The sequence below is a fragment of the Myxine glutinosa genome, chromosome 2 (genome assembly GCF_964187855.1).
Source record: "Myxine glutinosa chromosome 2, kmMyxGlut1.1, whole genome shotgun sequence".
Taxonomy (NCBI): Eukaryota; Metazoa; Chordata; class Myxini; order Myxiniformes; family Myxinidae; genus Myxine; species Myxine glutinosa.
This window is the reverse complement of record NC_136262.1, coordinates 87,800,539-87,819,609: the sequence shown is the minus strand read 5'-3', so window position 1 is coordinate 87,819,609 and position 19,071 is coordinate 87,800,539. Positions and strand designations below refer to the sequence as shown.

Genomic DNA, 19,071 nt, shown 5'->3' with positions numbered 1-19,071 from the left:
TACTCAACTCCTCACTCACTGTCCCGACCCTACCAACTCACATGTAACTGCTCCTGGACACTGTCTTTCCCTGTGCATGTGTGGTTGTGAATTAATAATAACTGCAAATTTACTTAATGTCCAAGTCACTATGGCAAATACAGTATATATTTAACATAAATTACAACAACATCCTCAGATATGGGACAAATCACCACAGCTTGAACGGTGGACTTGAACCGTGGATCCAGGCAGCATGAGTCATGTGCTGAAAGGGGAAAACCATAGAGTCCAACCCTTATGGGCAACTATCGGGAAGCAACTATCAGAGACGCCTCTTCACGGTGGTTGTACCCCCCAATGCAAGTCGGGGGCAAAATCTTCCCCATTCTTCCCTGTTGCCCAGATTCGTCAGGGGACAGTATTATATTGTCAACCATGGTGTCTGGCCATCATCCTGTGATGGTCACGGTCAGAGTGCTGATCGGTCCCCATTGAGCAGTCCTTTCCCTGTTGTCTCTTCTCTCTATCTCTCTCTCTCTTTTTCTCTTTTTCTCTTTTTCTCTTTTTCTCTTTTTCTCTTTTTCTTTTTCTCTTTCTCTCTCTCTCTCTCTCTCTCTCTCTCTCTCTCTCTCTCTCTCTCTCTCTCTCTCTCTCTCTCTCTCTCTCTCTCTCTCTCTCTCTCTCTCTCTCTCTCTCTCTCTCTCTCTCTCTCTCTCTCTCTCTCTCTCTCTCTCTCTCTCTCTCTCTCTCTCTCTCTCTCTCTCTAACTCTGTCATGGCCCTGACTTTGTGAAAGGGGGGTAAACCATCCTGGATGTGGGGGATCTCTGGGTCATTCCTGGGAGATGGATCGGCTGTCTTCATGCTTCGTGATTGGCTGGCCTGTTCAAGAGAACTGTCTGGGGCTATACAACAACGACAACAACAACAACCCTAATGACACACAGATTTAGTGGTTGGTTGACAATAGTTATTAGGTCGAAAATAACAATGTAATTTGTATCTGGAAATACAAAGTGGCCCCATTGTTAAAGAGCAGGCACTCAGGCACTCAGGCAGTGACATATCCAAATATAATTATGATAGGGGTCAAAAGGTATCATGTAAACAAAATGGTAAAAATTCTGCTTGACCACGTCTCCTTCCTCGTATGCTTTATTAATTTCCTATTTGTGTCACATGGTCTTTGATGAGGCAAGCAAGAACATAAAGCAGAGAGAACTATCTAAATCACCAACAGCATAAATTGCTCATGCCTGACTTTTCCATACCGACCTCAATGCATATCAATATCTCTACTTCACCTGTGTTTCACTGTCACATCACCCCCACCCCCTCCATCTCCACCCTCTTTCAATAAATAAATAAATAAACACAGGCACACAACTTTGCTATAATGCCCACATGAACTCTTACAAGACAACAATAAGGCCCATCACAATTCAACACAATAGCTTTTAACAGCTATTCTGGCCTCAAACGTGTCACTTACACTCATAAGATGAGCTGAAAATCCGGCCTGTGACATTTCCAGGTTTATTGTAGTTTTGTTTTTATCGCTTGAGCCTGCAGGACAACCAAGTAAGACAAAGCACTGTAAAACTCCATAAATCAGAGGTTTTTGTCCAACGTCAGCTAAGCGAATTCTCAATTACTCATTATTTCATGAAGTAGAATAATGTCAACAACCAATAATTAATTTTTCTTTCAATTAAATCGATTCTGCATTTTTCCATGCTCAGAATGCCTACGCCCTTGCTCCTTTTCTCAACGAGACTGTTGGAACACTGGTCGATATTAAGATTCAAGGTTTCGGAAGCGAATGCATTGAGACATCCTAAAACAAGGCTAGAATGGCACTTGGTAGAATGCACATCTTCGCCAGGTGAACAGTTACCTTTTGTATCCCACTGATAGGCCAAATCTGGATCCAGACCTGAAACAAAATCGAATCGGCTTGTTCTTGTTGCCTAACCAACTCATTGACCAAGTTTCGTCCCAATCCGTCCACAACATTTTGGGATATCGTGCAATACAGTATTTTGTTTTGGCTCTATCTCTCAATGTTAAACGTAGGGGCAATACCCCAGGTGCTCACCTGGTAGAGTAAACAGTGTACTGCACTGACTAAAGGTATTTTAAACAATTTCAATGATTGCTAGAAGACAGGGCAGCATGTAGAATCATACTAACATAATCATAAGACTTTAAACAAACAAACAAAAAAATACCTATTTTTGGGGGCAACCCCCCCCCCCCCTACCCCAACCCCGTATACTTCCTCAGACACCAATTTTTATAATTCCTTGAACAAACATTGATACATCACGGGTGATGAAGGTTGTGGTGAAGTTTCATCGAAATTGCGTGTGTAGTTTCTGAGAAGAAAGCAAATACCTATTTTGGGGGGCAACCCCCCCCCCCCCCCATATAACCCGAAAGAAGCAGATTTTTTTTAAATGTCGTGAACAAACTTTGGTACAGCATGGGTGGTGAAAGTTGTGCTCAAGTTTCATCGAAATATTGTGTGTAGTTTTAGAGGAAAAAGCAAATTCATATTTGGGGTGGGGGGGAGGGGGGGGGAGGGTCAAACCTGGATCCACTTTGACCCCGGTAACCCCGATTTTTTTTCATCATTTGTGCAAAGTTTGGTCACAATCCCATCAGCGGTTTCTGAGAAGAAGTTGCAAGTGTTTACAGACGGACTGACGGACGCGCCATCGCATAAGCTCCCCTGAGCTTCCTTCCAGGTAAGATAAAAATTACAATATCTGGATACAAAACTGGATTCTCACCAAAATTGCGTCCTTGTCACACACCCAACCTGTCCACCACGTTTCATCCAAATCCGTCCACAACGTTTTGAGATATTGCGTTCTATATCGTTTTTGGCTCTATCTCTCAATGCAGCAGAATCCCCCCTTTTTTTTTTAAGGCCATTTTCCGTGCTAGAGCAGAGGTTAGCCTTGCGGGCCCCATGACAATCATCATGGTTTCCTTTTTGAGGCAATGTTTTTATGGCCGGATGCCCTTCCTGACGCCAACTCTTTAGTCGCCTCTTACGACACGGAGGGATACGGTGTACCTATTCTAAACCGGGGAACACACCGGTTCAATGCAGAAGAATAAATGTTGTTTTTTTTAAAATCTCGTATCCAGATCCAGACCTTCACCAAAATCTCATCAATTCCTTATTGTTACACACCGAACCTGTTCACAAGTTTTGCCTGAATCTGTCCATAACTTTTTGAGAAATCCTGCTCACAAACAGACAGATAGACATACAAACAAACAGACAATAAATCAAAAATATCCCTTACAGCCAAATCATTTGGTCACTGTCATGTCAAAATATCAGCTTCCTAGTTCAAAAAGATGCCTTAGATATTGCACAGACAAGAAAGAAAATAAATGAGTGCTTAATAAATCAATAATAATTGAGTAATCAATAAATTAATTGATTAATCAAAAAAGAAAAAACACCGTTTTGGCTAAAGCAAGTGCTCACTATTGTGCCCAAATTTCAGCTTCCTAGCCCAAAGGATGGCTGAGATATCACCCAGACAAACAAGAGAACATTGACCTTTGACCTAAATAGCCAAAAACATTGACAGCCTCACTTTTGTCCTTTAGGAATCATCTGGTAAAGTTTGATGAAGATAGCTGAAAGCGTTCACGAGTTATTGCACTCATAAACAAACAAACAAGACAGACCAACATATGACAAACATTTAATCAGAATTTTATACATTAATTTTCATCAGAACAAACAGGGGTGAAAACATAACGTACTGTCGTGGCTAAAAATATTGGCACCCTTGCACTTTTTTCAAATAATGCACCATTTCTTCCAGAAAATTGTTGAAATTAAAAAAATATTTTGGTATCCACATATGTATTTCTTTGGTTTTCAGTGGAACAAAACAAAAAAAGCTGAAAAAATTACTAAATCTTAGCTTATTCCACACACAAATCCTAAAATGGCCCGGACAATATTATTGGCACCTTTTATAATTTGTTATAAATAATTAGATTTCAAGCAGGTGATTCTCCTTTACTTTGGAATTGAACTCACCTGTGGTGAGTTGTAGGTGCTTGAAACATAAAAATCACTCATTCAACCAGTTTGAATAGAGAAAAGGAGTCATTCTACTGTTTTGTGTCACTGTGTGTACCGCAATGAGCATGGAGAAAAGAAAAAGAAAACCAGATAATTGTCTGAGGAGGTCAGACACAAGATTGTAGCCAAGCATAGACAATCTCAAGGCTACAAGTCCATCTTCAGAGACCTTGATGTTCCTGTGTCCACCGTACACAATGTTATCAGGAAGTTTAAGGCCCATGGCTCTGTAGCCAACCTCAATGGATGTGGCCGCAAGAGAAAACCTGATCGAAGATTGCAGGGAAGGGCTTTTCAAATGTTGGAGAAAGCACCTCAATCAACTGCCCAACATATTCAAGCTGACCTCCAGACACAAGGTACGACAGTTTCAACTCACACCATCCATAGCCCACTCAATGAAAGGGGGTTCTATGGTAGGAGACCCAGGAGGACCCCACTGCTGAGAGAGAGACATAAGAAAGCCTGACTGGAGTTTACCAATACACACATGAACAAGCCGAAATCCTTCTGCGAGAATGTTCTGTGGAGAGATGAAACCAAATTAGAGCTTTTTGGTAAAGCGCATCATCTCTATGTTTATAGAAAACAAAATGAAGCCTTCAAAGAAAAGAACTCCTTCCCTACAGTCAAACATGGAGGAGGTTCAGTGATGTGTTGGGGTTGGTGTGCTGTCTCTGGAACTGGGTGCCTTGAATGTGTGCATGGCATCATGAAATCAGGAGATTACCAAGGCATTTTGGAGCACAATGTTCAACCCAATGTCAGAAATCTGGGTCTCCGTCGTACGTCATGGGTCTTGCAGCAGGACAATGACCCCAAACAAACTTCAAAAAGCACCCAGGCCAGCAATGAGTCCAGATATATATCCCATTGAACATATGTGGGGAGATTTTAAAACAGCAATTGGGAGAAGGCACCCTTCAAATCTGGGAGAACTAGAGCAGTTTGCACAAGAAGAGTGGGCCAAACTGCTAGTGGAGAGGTGTAGGAAGCTCGTTCATGTCAAAAGGAAGGGCTTGACTGCAGTTATTTTGTCCAAAGTCTGTGCTACCAAATATTAAGACCAGGGTGTCAATAATTTTGTGAATGTCATTTCTTTTTATTTCTGATTTAAAAGGATATATTAAGTTCTGAATCAAAAAACAAAGGTTCTGTAATATTAACAGTGAAATAAAGAATTGTGGAAACCAAATACTTTCGTCAATTTCAACTTGTTTTTTGGAGAGAATTGTGAGTTATTTGAAAAAAGTGCAAGGGTGCCAATATTTTTGGCCACGACTATTAATAATAAGGAAATTATCAAGCTTTTTTGAACAGATTTCATATTCTAATAACTTAGATTTAGAAAGCTGTATTTCATGCTTTAATATCAAAGAATGACAACAAATCCCTCCTCTTGGGTTAAAATTGGTCTTTCCCACACTTCACCTTCCAGGCTGAAGATTCGATCTCCGAGCGTTTCTGCAAGGCCAATGAGAACGCCTTCATCCGTGACATTAAAGAAATGGTCATTGACAGGGCTGCTAGCAATGGACTTTATTTCCTTGATGAACTTGGTGGGATCCTGGTGTTTGCGGATGTAACTGCTGAGCACCTGCGAAAAAGGGTTATGCAAATGACCAATTCTCTTTATCTTGCAGACAAAAAGATTAATGATTATCACAAACTCTGATTTCAATAAAGCACAATATAGAGACTTTTTACCGCAATTGCATAGCGTGTAATGCCTTCAACTTCAAACTTCGAAATAACAGCTGGCAGGATGGCAGAGTCGTGAGACTCTCCATCTGTGACCACCACCATCACCTTGGCTGCCTCTGGCCGCCCTCCATGGTCCAAAGTGAAGCCATGCTCTCTGCAACGACATGTTACACTCTCAGCTTTTATTTTTCAATAGAGAGGATCCCGGTGTGTACCCCGGTTTAGAATATGTACACCGTATCCCTGCGCATCGTAAGAGGCGACCAAGGGTTGGCGTCAGGAAGGGCATCCGGCCATAAAAACATTGCCTCAAACAGGGAACCATGATTGTCATGGGGCCCGCAAGGCTAACCCCCGCTTGAGCGGGGAAAATGGCCTTAAAACGATCATTCAATTCATTCATTCATTCATTCATTTCATTCAGAGAGGGAAAGAGCAAGGGAGAGAAACAGAGAAAGAAAGAAAGAAAGAAAGAGCAAGATATGGAGAGAGGAAACAGATATGGGGAGATGGAAAAAAGGAAATATGGAGAGATGGAGAAAGAGGGGAGAGGAAGAGAGGAATAGACAGAAAATCTCACCGAGCTTTGTCCATTGCAGAAGCTGTCCGTGTTTCGAGTCCCATGAGCTGGGTAATTTGCTTTGCAGTCTCGAGAATATCGTCCTTATTAGTGTGTGTGTTTAAATCAAACTCAACTCGCCACTTCTCTGCATATTGGTGCACACCTACCTGGACAAAAGTTGCAATATTAATTTCTCCACTCAAGTATACATTTACTATGAAAATGAAAAAAAAATACAGCGGATTTTAAAATCTTAGTATTTTTTTAAAACAAGATCAGTGAAATCATTAGTATTGACAAACTTGTCAATAAATGCATCAAAATGTTTTCAAAATACTATTGACGACCCAGAATGTTTCAATAATGCTGCATCACACAGTACTAAATGCAAGAAAATCCAAGCATTGGAAAAGACTTTTCAACTTCACTATTTTTCTAACTAGGTGACTTCCTCATTGGCATTTTCATCCTATGTTAATACATGGGATATAATGGGGTGTGTCTGATGAATTACTGGCATCAATACACTCAATCCCCTGGATAGAACTGGCAGCAATCAATCCAAATACAAAACAAGAAAGAGCAATCAGAGATTGCAGACCCTCACCAGGATGTGTTTCAGTGGTTTTTAAGGATTTTGTGTTGAAACAGACATGACGGCCGGACCAGGTGACCGATATCATCATCATTTCTTTTCTTTTTTTCTCCACCAATTTATCCATAGATGATGCTGAAGAAATTTCATCTTGATCAGATGAATTTTTGTACTTGTTGAATTATGATGTCATAATGGAGGCAATTCAGTGACCTGATATGCAAATCGTCTTCAAAGTTAAGTTAATCAGATCAAAATTGACAATTTTAGAAACTTGACCTATGTTGACCTCAAAAATAGTTGGTGGTTGGTTTCAGTAAGCTGATATGCAAATCCGATTCAGATTTTAAGTCAATCGGATGAAAATGAAGGATTTTAGAAATTCGAAAAAAGTGGTTGACCTTTGGCCCATGTTGACCTTTTGGCACATGATGATCTCAAAAATAGTTGGTGGTTGAATTCAATTGGCTGATATGAAAATCGCATTCAAATTCCAAGTCAATCGGATAAAAATTGAGGATTTTAGAAATTTGAAATAGTTGTTGACCTTTGGTCTATGTTGACCTTTTTGCCGATGTTGATCTCAAAAATAGTTGGTGGTTGAATTCAGTTAGCTGATATGTAAATCCCATTCAAAGTTCAAGTGAATCGGATGAAAATTGAGGATTTTAGAAATTTGAAATTGTTGTTGACCTTTGGCCTATGTTGTTCTTTTGGCTGATGGTGATCTCAAAAATAGTTGGTGGTTGAATTCAGTTTGCTGAAATGTAAATCCCATTCAAAGTTCAAGTGAATCGGATGAAAATTGAGGATTTTAGAAATTTGAAAAAAAGTGGTTGACATTTGGCCTATGTTGACCTTTTAACCTTTTGACCTCAAAGATATATAGGATTTTGTCGAACCAGGAACTCTACCATTTGGTGAAGTTTCGTGAAGATCGGTTTAAAATTGTGACCTGAAGGCAAGTATAAGTGAGCATACAAACACACAAATGAAAAATCTATATAAATAAAACAGTTTGTGTGTGTATGTGTGTGTGTGTGTGTGTGTGTGTGTGTGTGTGTGTATGTGTGTGTGTGTGTGTGTGTGTGTGTGTGTGTGTGTGTGTGTGTGTGTGTGTGTGTGTGTGTATGTTACCGATAGACTCCTAAACGGAGAGGCTCACGTGTTTGATATTTGGCATAGATATGGCCATTGAGTCTGGGAAGAACATGGCCTACCTAAAAATATTTGATGAGATCCATATTTTTTATTCATATTTACCTCAGCGCATTTCAGCGAGGAACATTATATACGGAATCTCAGCCTGTGCCAGAGCAGCTCGCTGATTCGCGCAGAGCGATCACGTGATGTTCCATCCTCGCCACCAGACCATTGAACTGAAAATATATAGAATGACCATTGCCATTCACACCACATAGGTGGAGATGCAGCTACCGGGCGCCATCTTGGTTGGCACTCGATGCTGGGCGATGGTGATTTCCATCACACGTTTGCACGTAATTCAAAGTGAAAAGCGATTGCGTTTTTTTACCTTTTGTGTGATCGTGTTTTGTGTCGATTTTTGTCGATTTTGTGCGATATGAATGAAACGTCTTTGAAACAGCTGTGAAACGTCTTTCCACAACCCTTCCTTAACCGATTGGAACAGTTTATTGCCGCACAAAATGGCATTTTAACAGTTGTCTCACTTTTAAAATCTGGGACACGTTCAAAACAAACGAGATCCGCGAAGCGAGTTGGTCGAATCGTGCTAACCAAGATGGCGACACGGCGGCTACACTTTTCACGGAGTATGAGCATTCTATATATTTTCAATTCAGTGCACCAGACTCGCTCATGTACTTGATTTGTGGCATAGACATGGCCATTGGGCCTTCACGGTGTAATTTGTGCGAGGCTTTTGTCTGAGTGAGCTTGAGTCGAGAGGGCGAATGTACGGGTTGGGAATGTACGGTTGGGAATGTATATATTTTCAATTCAGTGCACCAGACTCGCTCATGTACTTGATTTGTGGCATAGACATGGCCATTGGGCCTTCACGGTGTAATTTGTGCGAGGCTTTTGTCTGAGTGAGCTTGAGTCGAGAGGGCGAATGTACGGGTTGGGAATGTACGGGTCTCCCTTCCACCGCCCGGCAACGCCGGTACTGGAGGGCGTCACAGGATCGCTGAGTCTCCAAAATCCGCTTCATGCTGTTGTTGCGAAGATGCAGGACGATGTCGCGATTGTTGTGCTGCTCTCCTCCCATGAGAACTGCAACGTCATTGTTGACTGGCCCTCCCCTTCCTCCCCTCCCCTTCCCCATCCCCCCACTCCCTCCCCTTCGCTCCCCTCCCCCCTCCATCCTCCTCTTCCCCTCCCCCTACCCTTCCCCCTCCACCCTACCCCTCCTCTTCCACCCTCCCCCTCCCCACTCCCTTTCCCAGCCCCCCTCCCCCTTCCCCTCCCCTTCCCCCACCTCCCCCTCCCCTTCTCCCTCCCCCCTACCCCTTCCCCTTCTCCCCTCCCCCTCCCCCTCCCCCATCCCCTCCCCCCTCTCCTCCCCTCCCGCCCATCCCCTCCCCTCCCCTTCCCCCTCCCCCCGTTCCCCTCCCCCGCCCGGCAATGCCGGGTACTTCTGCTAGTCACTCATACAGCGACATTTGGAAAAACAGAACAAAGTAGAATGGCACTCAGTAGAGCATCTTTTTTTTTACCTCAAAAATAGTTGGTGGTTGAATTCAGTTGGCTGATATGAAAATCGTATTGAAATTTTGAGTGAATCGGATGAAAATTGAGGATTTTAGAAATTTGAAATTGTTGTTGACCTTTGACCTATGTTGACCTTTTGACTTATGCTGATCGCAAAAATAGTTGGTGGTTGAATTCCATTTGCTGATATGTAAATCATTTTCAAATTTCAAGTCAATCGGATGAAAATTGAGGATTCTAGAAATTTGAAAAAAATGGGTTGACCTTTGGCCTATGCTGATCTCAAAAATATTCGCTGGTTGAATTCAGTTTATAGCCAATATGTAAATCGTTTTCAAATTTCAAGTGAATCGGATGAAAATTGAGGATTTTAGAAATTCGGAAAAAGTGGTTGACCTTTGGCCTATGTTGACCTTTTGGCCTATGCTGATCTCAAAAATAGTTGGAGGTTGAATTCAGTTCGCTGATATGTAAATCCTCTTCAAATTTCCAGTCAATTGGATGAAAATTTAGGATTTTAGAAATTCAAAAAAAAGGAGTTGACCTTTAGCCTATGTTGACATTTTGGCCTACGCTGATCTAAAAAAAATAGTTGGTGGTTGAATTCAGTAAGCCGATATGTAAATCCTATTCAAATTTCAAGTTAATCGGATGAAAATTGAGGATTTTAGAAATTCGAAAAAAGTGGTTGACCTTTGGCCTATGTTGACCTTTTGACCGAAGCTGATCTCAAAAATAGTTGGTGGTTGAATTCAGTTAGCTGATATGTAAATCTTCCCCATAACCCCTCCCCTCCAAATCTTCCCCATCACCCCTCCCCTCCAAATCTTCCCCATCACCCATCCCTTTCAAATCTTCCCCCTTTCCCCTCCCCTCCTAATCCTTCCCATCACCCATCCCTTTCAAATCTCCCCCCTTGCCCCCTCCCTCCTAAACTACCCCCTCCCCCCTCCCCTCCAAGACTCCCCCTCGCCCCTCCCCTCCTAGACTCCTCCCTCACCCCTCCCCTCCAAATCTCCCCCATATCCCATCCCTTTCAAATCCCTCCCCTTGTCCCTTCCCTCCTAAACTCCCCCCTCGCCCCTCCCCTTCAAATCTCCCCACCCTCATTTCATCTCAATTTCCCCCCTCACACTCCCCCTCCTCAAAGCGTCCTCCCCACTTCTTCCCCCTTCCAACTCTCACCTCCATCTCCCCCAACCTTCTGCCTCGCTCTTCCCCCTCCTCAAATAACACCTCATTGTGCCTCACCCAATCACCATCAAACCTTTTGTCCGCCCCATCCTTCACTTTCTCCGAGCTATTCTGAAATCTCTGACACACCTTCAACAGCTCTCCCCACCTCTTCCACCTCTTCCACATCTTACCCTACCCCTCCTCCCCCCTGTTCTGTATCCGATGCTCCCCCTTCCTCTTCATTAACGGGATGGACCTCAAACATCCGGGGCCTTCGTTCAAACTTAACTGATCTCTCCATACAGGTTGCTTCTGTCAAACCAGACGTGATCTGCTTAACAGAAACTTTCCTCCTTCATCATGTCTCTGATTCCTTAGTATCTCTCCCGGGTTACTCCCTCCTCCGGTATGATAGACCTGAGCCTCGTCCTGGAGGTGGGGTTGCTATCTTTATCAAAAACTCTCTTCCTCACTCGCCCTGCACTGCACTCTCTCCACCTCAACCCCAGGAATACCTCTGGCTACGGCTTCCCCTTCGCTCCCACCTCTTGTTCATATGTGTGTTGTACCGTCCACCAAACAGTGATGACTCCATCTACATCTCGCTGTCTGATAATGTGGACCAACTTCTATCTACTCATCCCAACTCTCCCAACTCTCTCTTCCTCATATGTGGTGATTTCAATTGTCACCATGCCAGTTGGCTGGGTGTGGGTACCTCTCTCACCAGCCATGGCTCCTCAGCAAAGGACTTCTGCGACTCACTGGGACTGACACAATCTGTCAATTTCCCGACCTGGATCTCAGTCAACAGAGCATCTTCTCTTCTGGACTTGGTTATGACTAACTTCCCTGAAAATGTCTGCTGCTCTTCTTCTGCTCCAATCGGATAATCTGATCATGTGCTTGTTAAAGTGGACATCTCTCTGACCATTCTCAGGGAGCCTGCTCAGCGTCGACGAGTCTGGCATTTCACTCAGGCCAACTGGCACGCTCTTCAAGCAGCCATCAATCATCTGGACTGGTCTCCCATCTCTACCGCCTCTGACATCAACTCATCCTGGGAATTCTTCCAAAGTAAATTGCTCTCTCTCATGCACAGATTTATCCCATCTCGTCTTCAGTTGTCATACCCTTCCTCCCGTCCATGGTACATGGAATCTTGTGGTGAGGCTGTTGCCCAGAAACAACTTGCCTTCGTCTCCTGGAAAGCAAATCCAACGGAAGGAAATCTCATTTCCTTTCACAAAGCCCGAAACAAGTGTGTGTCCACCCTCAGGAGAGGCAGGAAACAATATCTCTCCGTTCTCGTCTCGAACTCTCTTATCTGTCTCCCTCTTCCAAATCCTGGTGGCATCTGGTCAAATCTGTTTCTGGTGTTTGTTCCCCCTCCATCCCCTCCCTTACCTCAAACGGCTACACAGCTGACTCCACACGTGAAAAAGCTGAATGCCTCAACTCTGTGTTTGCCTCTAAATCTTGTGTCCCAAACCCATCCCTCTCTGTACCCACCATACCCAGTCGTACCCAGCTGCTCCTGGATTCCGTGTCCTTTCCTCCTGACAAGGTGGAAAAGTTTCTGTCAACCCTCGACTCTGATTCTGCAACTGGACCTGACGCTGACTGCATCAGCCCACGGGTCCTAAAATCCTGTTCCTCCGCTCTTTCTCTCCCTCTCTCTGTTCTCTTCACCCTCTCTTATGCTCAAGGTCAACTGCCATCTGCTTGGAAATCAGCCAACATCACCGCTTTGCACAAAAAAGGTGCAAAAACAGATCCTAGCAACTACAGACCAATCAGCCTTCTCCCAATTATCAGCAAAGTCATGGAATCCATCATTGCTTCGGATATGAAATCTTTCCTCTTCTCCAATGGCTTGATCTCTGATCATCAATTTGGTTTCAGACAAGGTCACTCTACTCTGGACATGCTGCTTCTGCTGTCTCAACAATGGATGGAGGTCCTCAATGCCAAACAGGAAATTAGAGCTGTCTCCCTCGACATATCACGTGCCTTGGATACGGTCTGGCACCCCGCTCTGCTCACCAAACTCTCCTCCTTTGGTATCCATGGAAATCTCCACGCATGGCTGGCGGACTTCCTCTCTAGTCGTAGTCAACGTGTGGCCCTGAATGGGTTTCTCTCATCTCCTCTTCCTGTTCAGGCTGGAGTTCCCCAAGGCAGTGTTCTGGGCCCTGTGCTTTTTCTGGTCTTCATCAATGATCTCTCTGACTCTCTTGAAAATCCTCTCTATCTCTTTGCTGATGACTCCACTCTCTGCTGCTCCATTCCTCATCCCTCAGATCGGCAGTCTGCAGCCTCCTCACTCTCTGCAGACCTGGACAAAATCACAGACTGGGCAAACAAGTGGAACATGTCTTTCAATCCTGACAAATCTCACACTCTTACGATGTCTCTCCGAAAAGACCGACTGGACAACCCTCCCATCTACTTTCTGAATAATCCTCTCCAAGAAGTTCTGTCACTCAAGCTTTTGGGTCTCACTATCTGCCATGATCTTTCCTGGGAAAACCACATTTCCAAGCTGGCCTCCAAAGCCAGTCGCCGACTGGACATCCTCCGTCGTGCGAAGTCCTTCCTTGGCACACCTGAGCTCCTCACCACATACAAGGCTTTCATCCGCAGCTCAATGGAGTACTGCTCTCCCCTCTGGGTTGGTGCTCCTGCCTCACACCTAGCTCGTCTTCACGCTGTTGAAACCAAAGCGTTCAGAATCATTGGAATCTCCCGCAATGACGCTATCTCCGAGGGCCTTTCACTTAATCACCGCAGGCAGGTTGGTGGTCTTTCCGTCTTCTACCGACTCCTCTCCGGCCTTGCTCCCCCAGCTCTCTCTGTGCTCTGTCCCCCAAATATTCCTACAGGTCGCACAAGATCTGCCAGCAACCCTCTGATGGTTAAACTGCCGAAATCTCGGCTCTCTGCTCACCTTCACTCTTTCATTCCTCTTTTCTCCCGCCTCTAGAACAAACTCCCACACTCCCTTCAATCCCACTCCTCCCTCCAGGTCTTTAAAACGGCTGTTCACCACCATCTCTTATCTTCCCCAATCCAAAACCTTGATCTTTTCTACCCCCACTAATTTCACCCCAAATCCACTTTTTTGAGGTGACTTTTGACTTCTTTCCTGGAAGTTGGTGTCCTTGCGTTTTATACCTATCCTGCCTCCCCCCAGGCCCTCTCCCTCCAAAAACATCTCCCGATGTCCCTGCGCTCAAATGTTGTGTTTGTGTGCTTCCTCCCCTCCTCTCCCCATCCTGTCGACCGCTCCCCTTTTTATATACTTTGTTTGCTTGTTTGTTTGATTTGTTTGTTTGATAAATGTTAGCTCTTTCACGAGCCTCGACTCTGTATACAAAAAAAAAAAAAAAAAATCTAATTCAAATTTCAAGTTAATCGGATGAAAATTGAGGATTTTAGAAATTTGAAATGGTTGTTGACCTTTGGCCTATGTTGACCTTTTGGCATATGCTGATCTCAAAAATAGTTGGTGGTTCAATTCACTTATCCGATATGTATATCCTATTCAAATTTCAAGTCAATCGGATGAAAATTGAGGATTTTACAAATTTGAAAAAAGTGGTTGACCTTTGGCATATGTTGACCTTTTGACCTTTTGACCCCAAAAATATATAGGATTTTGTCAGACCATGAACTCTACCATTTGGTGAAGTTTCGTGAAGGTCAGTTTAAAATTGTAACCTGTAGGCAAGTATAAGTGAGCGGACAGACAAACAAACACACACACACACACACACTCAGACACACACACACACACACACACACACACACACCGGAGTGATCAACATACTTGCAAAATTAAAAAAAAAATTCTGCCAAGTAACAAACAAACGGACTCAAATGCAATGCCCTCTCCTCTGGCGAGGATGACTAGAACAGCACTCGTTAGAGCGCACACCTCCGCCAGGTACATAGGTGCATCCACTGATGGTCCCAATCGGCATCCGGACCTGAACCAAAATCTAATCTGCTTGTTCGTGCCACCTACCGAACTCAACACACACACACATACAGCAGGCCCTCAAAAATGAGGTCAAGAGATATTTGAAGCTGAAGAGCATCGAAATTGTACCAGTGATAATTGGAGCAATGGGAATGATAAAGAAAAACCTCACTGAGATTAAAAAAAAAAAAAAACATCCCTGGGAATATTACTACAAATGAACTTCAACTGGAGGCAATCTGGGGTTCGGTGACAATCTTGAAAAGAGCCCTTGCAACAAAACTTTGAAAAAGCTGAACAGCTTGGTTCATGAACCATGATCCCTTACCGAAGAAGAGGTGAATACTTTGGGTCCTAGAAGGAGTCTGTTCCACCTCCTGAAACCCGCAAATGGAGATAACAGCCAACGACACACACACACACACACACACACACACACACACACACACACACACACACACACACACACACACACACACACACAATTTTCCAGTCTTCTATGAAATTTCACCATAATAATCTTAACAAATGGGTGCATTTCTTCATTAAATTGGTTGGTGTGATCCCAACTGGGCCGTTTTTTAGAGACAAAAACACAATTTTATTGAAGAAAACTCGTATAATTTGGCAGTTTCTTTAAATAATTTTCATCAAAACAAACGGCTTAATCTGCCGGGAAGAGGCGTCTTTGATAATGGTTGCCTGGCATTCGTTTCTACTCGACCCAAGCTTTCCAAAACTGCGGTCATGAAATTGACCAAAATTTGTAGTCGCTGGTCGTTACATTGGCCAGATTTCATGGCTGGTGATGACGTTCAACAGGTGGTCACTTTTTCAGGTGGTTAGCAAAGGAAAATCCATACATTCACAAGTATACACAGTAGGTGGCTGGAAATGAAAGGATGTCATTCATTCTGAGGGTATATCAAGATAGGATCCATTATAATAGCAAATAGCAAGTGCAACATTGAGACAAAAAGTGTTTGCTACTTTGGAGAGTTAAAACGTGACAGCATTTGAATATTTCAGTGTTAAAATATTTCATATCAGTAGATTATAAAATTCTAGCAGGAGGACCCGACGTTGTCCGTTGATGTTCTAATCCTATTGGTATTGTGAAGAAATCAAGTTTTGTTTTGTTTTTATGGGTGCCTAAAACACTTCCTGACACACACTAAGGAAATTTTATATTTAATATTACATACACACTGTGGTGTTCCCTGGTGTTGGCTTAGCGGTTGGGGTGCCGGCTTGGGGTCCTAGGATCCTGGGTTCGAATCCCGGTCGATCGCTAAATTAACACCAGGGGGGTTGACTCAGCCTGTCATCCTTCCGAGGTCGGCAAATTGAGTACCAGCTTGCTGGGATGAATGATCCCGGTGTGTACCCCGGCTTAGAATGGGTACACCGTATCCCTGCGCATCGTAAGAGGCGACTAAGGGTTGGCGTCAGGAAGCACATCCGGCCATAAAAACATTGCCTCAACCAGGGAACCATGATTGTCATGGGGCCCGCAAGGCTAACCCCCGCTCTGGCGGGGAAAATGGCCATAAAACGATCATTCATTTTTCATTCACACACACTAATCTGAGATAATGTAATGTTACCTTTCATATTGCTACAAAGGCTCAGGCACCATAGAACGATATTTTAAAATCCCCCCCTTTTTTCAGAAATTTCCATTTTCTTTTTGCCTAAAGCATTCCTTGGCTCTCACTGAGGAACCTCTGAAAGTTTGACAAAGATCCGTTCAGCCATCTCTGAGAAAAATAGCGACAGACATACACACAGACAGACAGACAGACAGACAGACAGACAAACAGCTCTTTCTATAAATAAATATCATTACACAATTATTATAAGCCAATATTGTTTTGCCACATAATCAGGTCGACAAAGAGTTAGGAGGTCACATGAAAGAGCACGTAACTGCCAATAGATCTTTATCGTATTTGTACTGTACTTTATCGATCACAATACAATAAAGACAACGATGAATGATTTGCTGATGTTACCTGCACTTAAATTAAAGACACCAATTCACACTCCCATCGGTGAATGATGCCCAAGTTATGCCCAAGTGTGTGGCAGCACTCACAATCCAAACACAAACTGTCATTGGTGCCTGCATCTTGATGGAAGTAAATGAATGTTTAATGTTCCACCTATATGCTCAGTGCTTGTGATCGTAAGACTGCACCAAAGGCACCTTGCATCAACACAGAGCATCTCCACAGCAGCGTTCTGCTTGGTGCACTGAGCAAAGACACCTGTCCTCAGAGATATATAGATCATGTTCTGCCTATAAGCTGCAATATCGATGCAGCAATACCTCAAGTGTGCGCTGCCACATACAGATGATTTATGCTCGATCAGCAAAGCACATGAGGAAGTGTATGGGAGATTTCGAGCAAAGTTGGTGATTTCAAAGCTTGAGGGCAAAAACGATGAGCAAATCAACCAGTTGGATGGGAGTACTGAGACGATGAATGTTCTTGACTTTCCCAAGTCTTTCCATAGTGTCCTGGTTAATATGTGTTACCATCCAGTGAGTGCTCCGATATACAGGAAATGCTTATTGCAAGATAAATAAAATAATGAAGGGATTTCTATTAGGCTGGCTTTTTATTCAGTACTGTATGCAAAAGCCAACCAACCTGGGTGTGCATCGGACCAATGTCAAAGGCCTTGAGAACATCAATGAGAAACTCCCTCACTTTCGACCAATCATAGATGCTGTTGGAACCATCCAGGAGAAAAATAATGTCCATCGGCTTGCTGCAATCTGGACACACAAGTTCAACCAAACTGTATTATGTGACCATGTGTATTGCAAACTCCAAAATGCATATGCCTGAAAAACATCTATTACTAAAAGGAGCAGCGTCCACAAGTGCATGTACATGTGTGTGTCACACTTTATTATAAAGGATTCCTGCTGTCGTAGAATAATAAAAATGGTACCGTTGGAAAGCTCGTCTTCAACTTACTTGGAACAAATATTTCAAAGTTGTAAAACGTCGTGTCCATTAAATCATAAGAATGCGTTTTAGCAGGACTTGGAGCTTAATGTCGCAGTTCCTACATCACCATTTTTGTTATTGTACAAAAGCAGGAACCCTTTAGAATAAAGTGATAGACACGGAAGGAGCACACAAAATTATACATATTAATACTTCTCAAAGCAATAGAAAAAAATATAAAAGTACATGCATGGAGCACACAAACAACTACAGTCAACAACCACAGCTATGGCGACCACAATAACACCAAGACTCTTTGTGGTGGTTGTATTCCCCAACACAATTTGGGTGCAAAATCCTCCCCACTCTTCCGGATTTGTCAGGGCAGTGCGGTCTCGGTCAGAGCACCGATCGGTCCCCTCCCTTTTGTCTATTTCTCTCTTCATCTTCTCTCTCTCCCTGGCTTCACTCTCCCCATTCTCTCTCTCTCCCCCTCGCCCCTTGTCCTCTCTCATCCCTGGCTTCACAAAGGCAAGAGTATGCCATACTAGATATGAGGAATCCCTGGGTTGCTCCCGGGACATCGATCGGCTATCTCCGTGCCGCGGGCCTGTTCGAGCATAACTGTCTGGGGCTAAGCAAAGCAACAACAACTACAACAATATCTTCTTTTTTGTGCATTTCACTTCATTTTATTTTCCTCCTTGTGGAGGCCTTATTTTCTTAGCCAGACATGCAATATTGGACTTGTGAAGTACAACTTGATTATACCAGTCAGCGAAGCCACAGATCTTGTATTCCAGTTGTTTAAAAATTGCATCCTTGAAAGAAGTTCATGATTCCCAACTAAAGGCCATTTTACACTGGTTGCATGCATATATGCCATTGCATACACGAATTGTCTTCATACTGTATAAATACGTCGGGTGCGTGGAAATCAAAACGATTGGCTTGAGAGTGGACTGAAGGTGAAGGGGAGCGACGACTACATTCTGTTCAAGTTTCAAATGGCTTTGATTTCCGGCCGTTAAAAAGTTGTAGAACCTTCCCATGCTCAGCTCTTCAGTCTGCACTCTCATTGTACAATGTCTTAGCAGTTTTTGACAAGTTGTAGATGTGATTCTTTATTATTTTTTATATACAGGTGTTGAGGTTCAGGGAAGAGCAGAGTGATGGGGAGCAATTTCTTGCATATTGCATCCCTGAGTTCTTTCAGACTTTGTGACCGTTATTGCGGAGGCCATAATTTACATTGTAACACTTAGCAGTCAGCAATTTGGTTTGTAATTTG

General features: G+C 43.4%; 1 protein-coding gene across 1 annotated transcript in view; it reads right to left on the bottom strand.

Moving 5' to 3' along the window:
• LOC137421619 (integrin alpha-11) overlaps positions 1-19,071 on the bottom strand; it is a 111,900-nt gene that overhangs the window by 54,018 nt on the left and 38,811 nt on the right. Inside the window, exons 6-10 of the mRNA XM_068107848.2 lie at positions 17,475-17,602; positions 6,386-6,534; positions 5,809-5,959; positions 5,533-5,698; positions 1,474-1,547 (exon numbers count right to left, since the gene is read on the bottom strand). Of these exons, the coding sequence (XP_067963949.2) occupies positions 1,474-1,547; positions 5,533-5,698; positions 5,809-5,959; positions 6,386-6,534; positions 17,475-17,602 (668 nt within the window). The remainder of the gene's footprint in view (positions 1-1,473; positions 1,548-5,532; positions 5,699-5,808; positions 5,960-6,385; positions 6,535-17,474; positions 17,603-19,071) is intronic.